This window comes from Dipodomys merriami, unplaced genomic scaffold (assembly GCF_024711535.1).
Source record: "Dipodomys merriami isolate MVZ:Mamm:240054 unplaced genomic scaffold, mDipMer1.0.p SCAF_16, whole genome shotgun sequence".
NCBI classification, from domain to species: domain Eukaryota; kingdom Metazoa; phylum Chordata; class Mammalia; order Rodentia; family Heteromyidae; genus Dipodomys; species Dipodomys merriami.
Window position 1 is genome coordinate 29,142,775 of NW_027202937.1, and position 13,402 is coordinate 29,156,176.

The 13,402-nt window shown below is 45.5% G+C and overlaps 1 protein-coding gene across 1 annotated transcript; it reads left to right on the forward strand.

Moving 5' to 3' along the window:
- The first annotated feature begins 4,441 nt into the window (after positions 1-4,441).
- LOC138827714 (PRAME family member 12-like) lies at positions 4,442-6,052 on the forward strand. The gene has a single exon (XM_070023327.1). The coding sequence runs from the start codon at positions 4,442-4,444 to the stop codon at positions 6,050-6,052; it is 1,611 nt and encodes a 536-aa protein (XP_069879428.1).
- Positions 6,053-13,402: the final 7,350 nt, after the last annotated feature.

The following is a 13,402-nucleotide window of genomic DNA, read 5'->3' on the forward strand; positions in this document are numbered from 1 at the left end:
GGAAAGGGAAAAAACTAATTGTTAAAACAGAGATACAAGAGGACCCATTGCAACAATGAGATGTACAAGTTGTTATTTCGAAAAATGAACTTTACAACTTTGGTGGCGGGGGACGGGGGTGGGTGACAGAGGATACAAAGGGACAGGAAGGGGAAAGAAAGCAGGAGGCTACAATGCTTGATAAGAAATGTGCTCATTATCTTACCCACATAATTGTAACCCCTCTGTACAGTATTTCACAATAAAAATATATTTAAAAAAATAGAAAAGCTATAGTGGTTGAGATTTGATCCAATGTGCCTTTGACATGCAGATCACAGTTCCTTTGCACCTCTACAAGAAATATTCACTTTGTGCCCAACCAGATGCAGGTGGACACACACACACACACACACACACACACACACACACACACACACTCACACACAAACACAATCTAAAACAAAAAGAGTATGTAATTCTCACTCCCTGTTACAGTGTCTCATATCTGGAATTCTATTCAGGAGGCTGAAATCTTGAGGATCTCAGAAGCCAGCCAGGCAAGTATGTATGTATGTGAGAGTATTATCTCCAAGAAATACCTCAGAACACATTCTAGGACTCATAATCCTAGTGCCTCAAGAAGTCTGACATCTGAGACTCTCAGTTGAAAGCAACATGTAGCTCTTTTGCCAGCTGCGTGGAGTGCCAATCTTGCCTGGTCCCAGTAGGTCTACTAAATAAACCTATCCCTTACCTGAATACCACGTACGTACATGGTGCTATTCTTACTCGGCTACCTCCTTTTAAAGACCTAACATAAATGGTGCCGTACCTCAGATAAAGGGTCAGGATAGCTGGGATTCCTCTCTGGTTTTTTTTCCTCTTTATTCTTTTTGTTTTTCCCTTTTTGCTCTGAGGAATACCCACAGTTCTGACAACCTTTTGCGAACCCGTCTGTCTGCTGCGGACACAGCACACCAATTCCATTCCTGGCCTCTGCATCTTCCTCCACACTTCTACTTTCTAAGGGATCTCTGTCGTTCAGCCTCTTTCCAGATATGGTACCATGCCGGAGAACCTACTAGGCCTTTAAATGAAAGGCTGGTCACCTCTGGAGCAGAGGACACTTGACTCTGGTGGCTCGGCCACTTCTCTCTAGTGGGCTCGGAGGTAAGTCGGGACACCGCTTCCATTCAGTAAGCCCTCCTTCACTCACTAAATTTTCCTCCTATGTTTTTACACTGCTTCCATTTGGTAAGCCCTCCTTCGCTCACTGAATTTTCCCTCCTACATTTTTCTCTCTTGCATTTCTAATGGGTTGTTGTAAGTCATGCCCAAAGGAGGAAACACCATTGGAATGCCTCCTGCGTTCCCTGGATGTCTTGTCCATTGACTGCATCAACAAGGAACGCCTGATTTATTATTGCACTCAAGTTTGGCCACAGTACCAACTGGATAATCATTCTCAATGGCCCAAAGAGGGGACTTTTGACTATGTCATTCTCAGAGATTTTGATGATTTTTGCCGTTGTAATGGTAAATGGTCTGAGGTCATTCATATTCAGCCATTCTTTGCTCTCCGGGACAACCCTGCCCTATGCCAATCATGCCCGGCCTTTCCACTCCTCCTGGCATGTGGAGCACCCAACTCTGATAGCGCAGGGCCCCCTCCGGAGCCTGATGTGCCTGACCCTCTTTTTGACTCTGCCCCTCTTCCTGCCGAGCATCTGGTGCCTTCCCCATCTTCACTCTCCTCCCCTTCACCCTCTCTCCCTTCCCCCCCTGCAGCTCACACCCGGTCTCATACCGGTGGCACACAACCTCCACCAGACCCCATGTGCCCTTTGCGAGAGCTGGCAGGGGCTGAAGGTATAATTAGGGTGCATGCACCATTCTCAATGTTTGATATTGCTCAGATTGAGAAGCGGCTGGGATCTTATGCCCAAGATTCTAGTAATTATGTCAAGCAGTTTAAGAACCTGGCTCAGACCTATGACCTTACTTGGCAGGACATATATCTAATACTATCCTCTACCCTTACTGCTGAGGAAAAGGAAAGGGTGTGGACTGCAGCCCAGGCACATGCCGATGATGCCCACCACTTAGATATTAACTTTCCAGTGGGAGCAACAGTTGTGCCTAGGGAAGAGCCCAATTGGAATTATCAACATGATGCTCCTGGGCGGGAAAGCAGAAATAGGATGATAACTTGATTAGTGGCTGGCCTTCAAAAGGCAGCCTATCTCCCTGTTAATTATGACAAATTAAACCACATTACTCAAAGGCCCAATGATTGTGGCAAAGATTGCAGTTCAAAGCCAGCCCAGGCCAAAAAGTCCCTAAGACTCCATGTCCCAACTAACCTGCAAAGAGCCAGGCTGGAAGCATGGCTCAAGACTCTTATCTCTAACCAGCCAAACTCTGCAAGTGGTACTATAACTCAAAGTGGTTCAGTGCTGGCCTTGAGCAGAAGTGCTCAGGGACAGTGCCCATGCCTTGAGTTCAAACCTCCTTGAATACCAACTGGGACAAGCCATCCCAGCAACGAGCACCTAGACACAGCCAGTCTGGGGAAGAAGGGACCATGGAGAAGAGTAAGAGGAGATGATGTCACATCAGCTACTTTGTGCCTGCCCTTTCAAAATTAACCAGAGCCGGGAGGTCAATAGAAGTAAGAAGCCTGCCCATCCAATGTCTATACCTGTCTACCTATTAACCGAACAGGAATTTATATTCTCACCTTTATCACCTTACTTCTCTACTTAGTCGCCAGATGTCAGAAGTAGATAGGGACATTTCTACCAACATTTTCAACACCCAAGTGACAGCTGCTGCCTACTGCCTTCTCCCAGATGGGACCACATCTCAGCCTTTTACCCCTATTGTTGACGCTCCTTGCCAGCAGGAAGTAGCCAGAGAGAATCTTTGCCCTTTTTCATAATTATCAAAAGGCTGCAATGTAAGGTCCATTCCTGGACAGCGAACAGACTTCGCCTAGGACCTGCGTTACCTAGGCAACTGGGACACCTGGAAGAGGTAACATCTGTATCCACTGAGGTCACATCTTAATCTAATGTGCCCACACCTTTCTCCCACCTGATCCCACTTCCCCTTACTTGGACACACCTTTCTCCCCACCCGACCCTCCCCCCCCCCACTGCCCCTTACCCTATATAAGGCCTAACCCGGGGCCAGACACCCTCTTTTGCAGCCGCATGGAGTGCCAATCTTGCCTGGTCCCACCAGGTCTACTGAATAAACCTATCCCTTACTGAAAAAAAGGAAAGAAAGAAAGCGAAGTGTACCAAAAATAGGAAAGAGTTTCTAGGATTCCATAATTAGTATTGTGGCTCAAGTGATAGAGCACTAGCCTTGACAAGAAGCAGGTCAGGTACAGCCCCCGGCCCTGATTTCAAGCCCCTTTTCAGTACAAAATTAGAAAGGAAGGAAGAACAGAAAAAAAGGAAGGAAGGTAGGCAGGAAGGAAAGAAGGGCGGGTCAGAGAGAGGGAGGAAGGAAAGACAGAAGGAGAGAAATAAGGAAGCAAGCGGTTGTAACCTGCTTATGGCCCTTAACCTGCTGTGACGAGGATCAAGGCAGTAAAGGAGTCCAACCCATGAAACTGAGTTTGGGATATCAGGGGACCTGGAGCCTTCTGCAAACATCAGATTCCAAGGTTCTATGAACCAAGTGTTTTACTGGTTTTTGTACAGCAAAGTGTGTGCACAAAGTAAGGTATACACTTCAACATGTGACTAGTAGATGACTTCCTTAATTTGGGACGTAGAGCTAAGTGGTAAATACCTTAAAAGTTCCATAAACCTGAGTCTCTCCCCATGCTCCCACACAGTTGAGAGGGGACTTGGGCCACATCCAGGACAGAAATCTGATTTCCCCTTAAGCCAGGACTGGTTGACTTTTCCAGGAAATTCTCAGTGTTCGGGATATGTTCAGAGGAGGTCATCCAAACTCTTCATCAATTTGCGGTCTCACAGATTGAAATGTTGAACTCACAAGAAGAAATGAAGGGAAGAAGGAAGGAAGGAAGGAAAGAAGGGAGGGACAAAGGAAACGAGAGAAGAAGGGAGGAAGGGATGGAGGGAAAGAAATACAGAAACAGAATTTCCTGAAGTCTTTGTGGAGGTTAGAAAGTTGAGCTGGATGCTCATGTTGGGTCCCTTGCTGGCTCAGCCAATGGAACACCTGTGGGAATGTTTGGAGGGATTTCTGTAGATGGATGGGAAGTCTTTCTGGTGCATTGTGTTTTACATTTCAAAGAGAAGCTGGGCTGTGTAGGTCGCACCTTTAACCCTATTACTTTTTGGTGTACTCCACTGATGGGATTCTTCTCAAGGGCAATACCCAAGCAAGGTGTGATCTGAGAGGCTCAGAAATCCCATCAGAAGCTGCACTCTGATTGGAACATCTGCAATGGAAAGGGTGGGGTTGGGATATAAAGATGCCCAGGGATCAGAGAAGAGCACCAGAGTCCCAGAGCCTGCAGTCAGTGCCTGGCCCTGCTGGGATTCCTAGAGCTGCCCCACACTTGCTCCAGGACTCCTCCCTCAAGATGAGCATCAGGACTCCACCCTCACTCCAGCATCTGGCCATGCAGAGTCTGCTGAGCTACCAGGCCCTGGCCACATCTGCCCTGGAGGATCTGCCAGTGCTGCTGTTCCCTTCGCTCTTCCAGGAGGCCTATGCCAGGGGCCACACAGACGTGCTCAAGGCCATGGTGCAGGCCTGGCCCTTCTCCTGCCTCCCCCTGGGGGACCTGGCCAAGTCACCAGACCTGGAAACCTTCAAGGCTGTTCTGGATGGGCTGGACCTGATACTTGCCAACAAGGAGCGCCCTCATGGGGTGAAACTGCAAGTGCTAGATCTGCGGAAGGAGCACCCAGACATCTGGACACAGGGCTACCCCTCCATGGCCCGAATCTTTTCTTCAGGGGTTCTGATTGACAGACCCACAGGAAGTCGCCGTTCAGGGATGACTGAAGAGCAGCCCTTCTTGATTGCCATTGACCTGACCATCAAAAATGGAGCCCAGGATGATCTCCAAGCCTACCTGCTCCAGTGGGCCAGGAAGAAGAAGAAAAGAGTACAGCTGTGCTCGAGAAAGCTACGGATTCTCCAGAGCTCCTTGTCCAAAGTCTACGAGACTCTGCTGGTGGTGAGTCTGGACTCCATCCAGGAACTTGTCCTCAATGAAGTAAGCTGCTCTGTTAAAATGATTTTCAAGTTGGCTCCTTACCTCAGGCAGATGGAAAACCTTCACATCCTCAAGTTTAGGTCCTATCACCAATACACTTCATTTGAAAAATGGATTCATCTCCACTTCTTCTGGGCACAGCTAAGGCACCTACAGCACCTGCAGGAGCTTCATGTGCATGACGTCTTCTTCTCTGATGGAAACCTGCCCACTATCCTGAGGAGACTGACGCCTTTGAAGACCTTGTCTCTGAATGAAGTTAGGATGCAGGATGCCGACCTTGGTTTTCTGGCTCAATGTCCCTGCACCAGACAACTCAAGCACCTGCGTCTGAGGAATTTGGTCCTAAACACCTTCAGGCCTGAACGACTGAGAGCCCTGCTGCATCCAGTGACCAGCACCCTGGAGTCCCTGGCCCTAGAGTTCTGTGACTTCACTGATGACAGGCTCTCTGCCATCCTGCCTGCTCTGATCCAGTGCTTCCACCTCAGCTTCTTCAGTTTCTATGGAAACAAAATCTCCATGGCCGCCCTGCAGAACCTCTTGAGGCACATGTCCAGGTTGCGCCACTTGAGACTAGGGATCTATCCTGCCCCTCTGGAGAGCTACCATCTTTCTCAGGATCTGAAGCAAGGGTTCTACAGCCCTAGGAGATTTGCCCAGGTTCAGGCTGATCTGGCACAGGCACTGACACACATGGAGACAACCCACAAGGTCCAGATCTGTGTCAATAAGGATAGTAACTGGTGCAAGAAATATTTTTCCGACTCAGACTGTGAATTCTATATCCTGTGGCCTGATGGCTCCTGGGTGAAAACAAGGAAGGGTAGTGCAAGACTTTCTGCTCTTGCCGTGTAATCAGGCAACTCTCTCCTAGAATCTCTTCTTGGCATCAGAAACAAAAGCCAGGAGAGAAGTACATTCTCCAGGGGACATAAGCTCCAAAGTTCACTGTGGGTGGATGACACAGGGAGTCTGGTCTTGAGCTTTCCAGTTCAATGGTAGCTCTCAAACCCCAGCAGTCTCTGAGCGCTTTGGAGATACATGTGCCCTGTGCATGCACCATCAGGATTCTGGAGTCAAGTTAGCCTGGAAACATGTGCAACACCATTTGTGTTTCTAATGGTTGTAAGCAAACTTATAAGTTGTGGGGCAATCTCTATCTAGAATGTACTGTATTACTCAATCAAAAATAAAAAGAATGGAAACCCATGGTACTGTGAGATCATTTTGTGGCACCAGGGACTGAGAGTAATGCGTATAGAATGCTAGCTACTCAGCAAGTCTGAGATCTGAGGATCCCAGTTCAATGCCAACCTGGGCATGAAAGTCCTTGAGACAATCATTTCAAGTGAACTTCCCAAAGAGCTACAAGTGGAGCTCTGATCCAATAGTAACGTTCTGGTATTGAGCACAAAAGCTCAAGGCCAGCACCTGGGTGCTAGACCTGGCACAATGGCACAGACCGTCAAACCCATGCCCAAGGTCAAGCAGACATAGATCACTTCTGGGGAAAAGTTGTAAGAGAAAACAGCATATCAAATATCAAATGATATAACATTCCAACTAAGAGAAATCTTTCTACATCTCAAACCTATTTGGGGTTGTGAATGCTCATTAGAAAAGTTATTGTGGAGGACATGGAAAGACCTCCAAGCTCTTGGATAGGCAGACTTAATATAGTGAAAATGGTAATACTGCCAAAATTAATATACAAATTCAATGCAATTCCTATTAAAATCTCAATGACATACAGCACTGAGATACAGAAAACAGTCCAAAAATTCATATGGCACAAGAAAAGACCTAGAATAGCCAAAACAATTCTAGGGAATAAAGACAACATGGGAGGGATATCCATGCCGAACTTCAAACTCTACTATAGAGCTATACTAACAAAGACAGCATGGTACTGGCACAAAATCAGACCCGAAAGCCAATGGAATAGAATAGAAGATCCAGAAATAAATCCACAGGCCTACAGTCAGCTGATATTAGACAAAGAGCCAAAGACATACAATGGAACAATCACAGCCCCTTCAAACACTGGTGCTGGGAAAACTGGGCGGCCACATGCAGAAAACTAAAAGTGGACCCCAGCCTATCACCATGCACCAACATCAACTCAAAATGGATTAAAGACCTTAACATTAAACCTGAATCTCTGAAACTACTGCAGGACAGAGTAGGAGAGACACTTGAACTAATAGGCACAGGAAGGAACTTCCTGAACAGAGTCCCAGGGTCACAACAAATTGGAGAGAGACTGGACAAATGGGACTACCTTAAAATAAAAAGCTTCTGCACAGATAAAGCTATCGCAACCAAGCTAGAAAGACAACCAACTAATTGGGAAAAAATATTCACCAGCAATATATCAGACAAAGGGTTAACATCCAGTATATACAGGGAACTCAAGAAACTAATCCCTCCCAAACCTAACAAACCAATTACTAAATGGGCAAGGGAACTAAAGAGGGACTTCTCAGATGAAAACATGAGGAAATGTTCATCATCCCTGGTGGTGAAGGAAATGCAAATAAAGACAACCCTGAGATACTACCTTATCCCAGTCAGAATGTCCCACATCCACAAATCAGCCAACGACAAATGCTGGAGGGGATGTGGAGAAAGAGGAACCCTATTACACTGCTGGTGGGAATGTACACTTTGGAAAGCAGTCTGGAGGGTCCTCAGAAAGCTAAAGATTGACCTCCCTTATGACCCAGTCATACCACTTCTAGGCATTCACCCTGAACAACAGGAACCAATATACAAGGACACGTGCACCTCCATGTTTATTGCAGCACTGTTCACAATAGCTAGGATATGCAAACAACCTAGATGCCCCACCACAGATGAATGGATCCAAAAATTGTGGTATCTATACACAATGGAATATTATGCAGCCATTAGAAATGACAAAATAATGGCATTTGCAGGGAAATGGATGGAGCTAGAAGGAATCATGTTGAGCAAGGTAAGCCAAGAGCAAAGAGACAAACTTTACATGGTCTCCCTGATAAGTGGATGTTAAATCCAAAATGTTAGGTGATATGACAAAATTAACAGGACTTAAGAAACAAACAACTTCCACTCACCTGGTTGCACCACTACTAAATATCCCCATGCTGCTGATCACATGTATGATGTGTATGTGTACACTGTTATATGTTATAGACCGTAATAGATAGTTTGCTCCAGGAAAGTTAGAATGAGCTTGTGACTTTAAATGAGCATCATTATTCCACAATACTGTGAAATTTGGGAAATTATGTAATCACTTAATCACAATGAAAAAAAAAAGCACCAAAAAACTAGAAGTGTCGTGATGGCTCAAGTGATAGAGCATGAGCCTTCAGCTGAATTGTTCAGGGACAGCTCCCAGGCTCAGAGCTCAAGCCCCACGACTGACAAAACAAAAAAGAGACAGAGAGAGAGAGAGAGAGAGAGAGAGAGAGAGAGAGAGAGAGAGAGAGAGAGAGAGAGAGAGAGAGAGAGAGAGGGAGAGAGAGAGAGAGAAAGAGAGAGAGAGAGAGAAAGAGAGAGAGAGAGAGAGTGAGAGAGATCTTTCATGCAATTGTTTCTAACATATTTATAAGATTGTCTTTGTTGCCTTGTATGTCCCTCCCCCATGGTATAACCCTGCTTTCACTATATATGATGTCGGTATATGTGGAGGGGAAGGGAAAAAACAAATTGTTAAAACAGGGATACAGGAGGACCCATTGCAACAATGGGATGTAGAAGTCGTTATGTCTAAAAACCAACTTTACAACTTTGGTGGGGTGGTACGGGGGGGTAGGGGAGGAGGATACGAAGGGACAGGAAGGGGAAAGAAAGCAGGAGGCTACAATGCTTGATAAGAAATGTGCTCATTATCTTACCCACGTAATTGTAACCCCTCTGTACAATATTTTCACAATAAAAATATGTTAAAAAAAAAAAAAGAAAAGCTATAGTGGTTGAGATTTGATCCAATGTGCCTTTGATATGCAGATCACAGTTCCTTTGCACTTCTAGAAGATATATTCACTTTTGCCCAACCAGGTGCACGTGGGCACACACACACACACTCACACTCACACACACACAATCTAAAACAAAAAGAGAATGTAATACTCACTCCCTGTTACAGTGTCTCATATCTGGAATTTTATTCAGGAGGCTGAGATCTTGAGGATCTCAGAAGCCAGCCAGGCCGGTATGTATGTATGTGAGAGTATTATCTCCAAGAAATACCTTAGAACACATTCTAGGACTCATAATCCTAGTGCCTCAAGAAGTCTTACCTCTGAGACTCTCAGTTGAAAGCAAAGTGGGCCAAAAATAGGCAAGAGTTTCTAGGATTCCATAATTACTGTTGTGGTGCCAGTGATAGAGCACTAGCCTTGACAAGAAGCAGGTCAGGTACAGCCCAGGGCCCTGAGTTCAAGTCCCTTTTCAGTACAAAATTAGAAAGGAAGGAAAAAGGAAAAAAGGAAGGAAGGTAGGCAGGGAGGGTTAGCGAGAGGGAGGAAGGAATGCAGAAGGAGAGAAATAAGGAAATAAGGAAGGAAGGGGTTGTAACCTGCTCATGGCCCTTAACCTGCTGTGACCGAGATCAAGGCAGTAAAGGAGTCCAACTCATGAAACTGAGGTTTGGGATACCAGGAGACCTATAGCCTTCTGCAAACTTCAGATTCCAAGGTTCTATGAACCAACATTTTTTATTGGTTTTTGTACAGGGATGTGTGTGCAGAAAGTAAAGTATAACCTTCAACATGTGACAATATTTGGTGTACAAGTGGTAGATGACTTCCTTATCTTGGGAAGTAGAGCTAAGTGGTAAACACCTTAAAACTTCCATAAACCTGAATCTCCCCTCATTCTCCCACACATTTTAGGGGGCACTTGGCCCACATCCGGGACAGAAATCTGATTTCCCCTTAATCCAGGACTGATTCACTTTTCCAGGAAATTCTTAGTGATAGGAATATGTTCGGACAAGGCCTTCCAAACTCCCCATCATTTTGCAGTCTCACATATTGGAATGTTGAACTCACAACAATGAAGGAAGGGAGGAAGGCAGGAAGGTAGGAATCAGGCCGTAGGAGGAAAGGAAGGAAGGATGGAAGGAAGGAAGGAAGAAAGAAAAGAAGGAAGGAAGGAAGGAAGGAAGGAAGGAAGGAAGGAAGGAAGGAAGGAAGGAAACGAGGGAGGGTAGGAGGGAAGGAGGGAGGGAAGGAGGGTTGGAGGGAAAGAAATACAGAAACAATTTCCTGAAGTCTTTGTGGAGGTTAGAAAGTTGAGCTGGATGCTCATGTTGGGTCCCTTGCTGGTTCAGCCAATGGAACACCTCTGGGAATATCTGGAGGAATTTATGTAGATGGATGGGAAGTCTTTCTGGTGCATTCTGTTTTATATTTCAAAGAGAAGCTGGGCTGTGTAGGTCACACCTTTAACCCTATCACTTTTTGGTGAACTCCACTGATTGGATTCTTCTCAAGGGCAATACCCAAGCAAGGCGTGAGGCTCAGAAATCCCATCAGAAGCTGCACTGGGATCGTTAAATCTGCAATGGAGAGGATGTGGTTGGGCTATAAAGATTCCCAGGGGTCAGAGAACACCAAAGTCCCAGAGCACGGGAGTCTAGGATGTTACCTCCAGACTGACGTATCTTCACTTGTTGATGTCAATTATTGTTCCCGCATTTACCATCTTGATTTCCTGTACATGAATATGGTCCACGAAAAAACAATTCCCATTTGTGTCTCATCAGAAGGGAAGATTAGCTCTGTCATTTGACTATCAATGTCTCTGTGTTGATGAGGCTGAATTTTCCATTATATAAAATATTGCCTTGCTTTTTCACTGAGACCAATTATTTTTCCCCCTTCCTTCTTTGAAATCTGTGAATTCCATTTAAATTATCCACAAATTATGTACAAAATGCAAGGCTGAAAGTATTTCTTTCCAGATTTTAGTTGCATAAGCCCATCTTAGTTAATAAAAAAGAAAAAAGTGTGCTTTTTTTTATTCTTAAAGAGCAATTTAAGCTCTCTGTTCTCTGCTTTTTCCTAGCTCTTTCTCAGCTCTTTCCTTCTCTTCTCTTTCCTAGCTCTCGCTTTCCCACCTTTCCCAGATGCTCTCTTTTCTAGCTCTTTTCTAGCTCTTTTCTCGTCTCTTTCCCAGCTCTCTTCTCTTTCCTATCTCTCTCTTTCTCACCTTTCCCAGATGCTCTCTCTCTGCTCTTTTCTAGCTCATTCTCAGCTCTCTTTTTTCCAGATCTCTCTTCTCTTTCCCAGCTCTTTCCCAGCAGGTCTACTGAATAAACCTACCCCTTACCTGAATACCACGAGCGTGGTGCTGTTCTTACTCGGCTACCTCTTTTTAAAAACATAAATGGTGCCGTGACTCGGATAAAGGGCTTAAAGTCAAGATAGGTGGGATTCCTCTCTGTTTTTTTTTCCTCTTTTTTCTTTTTTGTTTGTTCTTCCCTTTCTGCTCTGAGGAATACCTACAGTTCTGACAGCCTTTTGCGAACCCGTCTGTCTGCTGCCGACACAGCGCATGGATACCATTGCTGGCCTTCACAGCCACGTCCACACCACTTCTCTACTCTGGCCCTGGCAACTGAGGCGCAACCATATGATGTGCTTTGTTAGCAAAGATGTCTAAATATTGTTGTCAAAATTTTAGATTTTGAGTGTTGCCTTTTTTGTTTTGTGTTGTGTATTCTACTGACTACATGGTTCTAAAATACTGGGCATATCTGTGCTAAAATTCTCATCACATCTAATGAGTTTTGTCATCGCAGAATATTTGTTGGTCAGTTCTTGATAAGGAGCAGGTAAGCTCTACTTATTCTATTTGATCTCCTTGTTGCTTTAATTGGAAATAATTAAGGGCTTTTGTGGCAAAGATTGCAGTTCAAAGCCAGCCCAGGCCAAAAAATCCCTAAGACTCCATCTCCCAACTAACCTGCAAAGAGCCAGGCTGGAAGCATGGCTCAAGACTCTTATCTCTAACCAGCCAAACACTGGAAGTGCTATTGTAACTCAATGTGGTAGGGCACTAGCCTTGAGCAGAAGTGCTCAGGGACAGTGCCCAGGCCTTGAGTTCAAACCTCCTTGAATACCAACTGGGACAGGCCATCCCAGCAATGAGCACCTAGACTCAGCCAGTCTGGGGAGCAAGGGAACATGGAGAGGAGTAAGAGGAGATGATGTCACATCAGCTACTTTGTGCCTGCCCTTTCAAAATTAACCAGAGCCGGGAGGTCAGTAAACGTAAGAAGCCTGCCCATCCAATGCCTATACCTGTCTACCTATTAACTGAACAGGAATTTATATTCTTGCCTTTGTCACCTGACTTCTCTACCTACTCGCCAGATATCAGAAGTAGCTAAGGACATTTCTACCAACATTTTCAGCCCTAAGTCCTTCCTCTTGCCATTTATTTGCTCTCTAGTATTTTTTTTCCAGCCCCTCAATGCTCATGAGACTTCTCCAGACTTCACCCAAGGACTCAATCCACCAAGGGACAGCTGCTGTTCACTGCCTTCTCTGGGAGGGACCAAATTCCAGCCATTTACCCCTATTGTCGATGCCCCTTGTCAGCAGGAAGTAGCCAGAGAAAATCCTCGCCCTATTTCATGATTATTAAAAGACTAGAATGTAAGGTCCGCTCCTGGATGGCGAGCAGACTCCACCCTCCTCGCAGCAAAGTCTCCACCCAGTACCTGTGTTACCTAGGCAACTGGGACACCTGGAAGGTCACATCTGCATCTGCTGAGGTCACATCTGAATTTGATGTGGCCACACCTTTCTCCACCTATACCTTAGATAAGGCCTAGCCCAGGCCCAGACTCTCTCTCTCTGCTCTCTCTCTGCTCTTTTCTAGCTCTTTCTCAGCTCTTTCCTTCTCTTCTCTTTCCCAGCTCTCTTCTCTTTCCTAGCTCTCTCTTTCCCACCTCTTTCCCAGATGCTCTCTTTTCTAGCTCTTTTCTAGCTCTTTTCTCTCTTTCCCAGCTCTCTCTCTTTTTCCAGCTCTCCCAGCTCTCTTTCCCAGGTCTTTCCCCACCGCGTGGAGTGCCAACCTTGCCTGGTCCCAGCAGGTCTACTGAATAAACTTACCCCTTAGCTGAAAAAAAAATTTTTTTTGGTTTCTCTGTCAAATGTGAATGCTAGCTTTGCTGGATACACCAGTCTGGGATGACAGTTATTG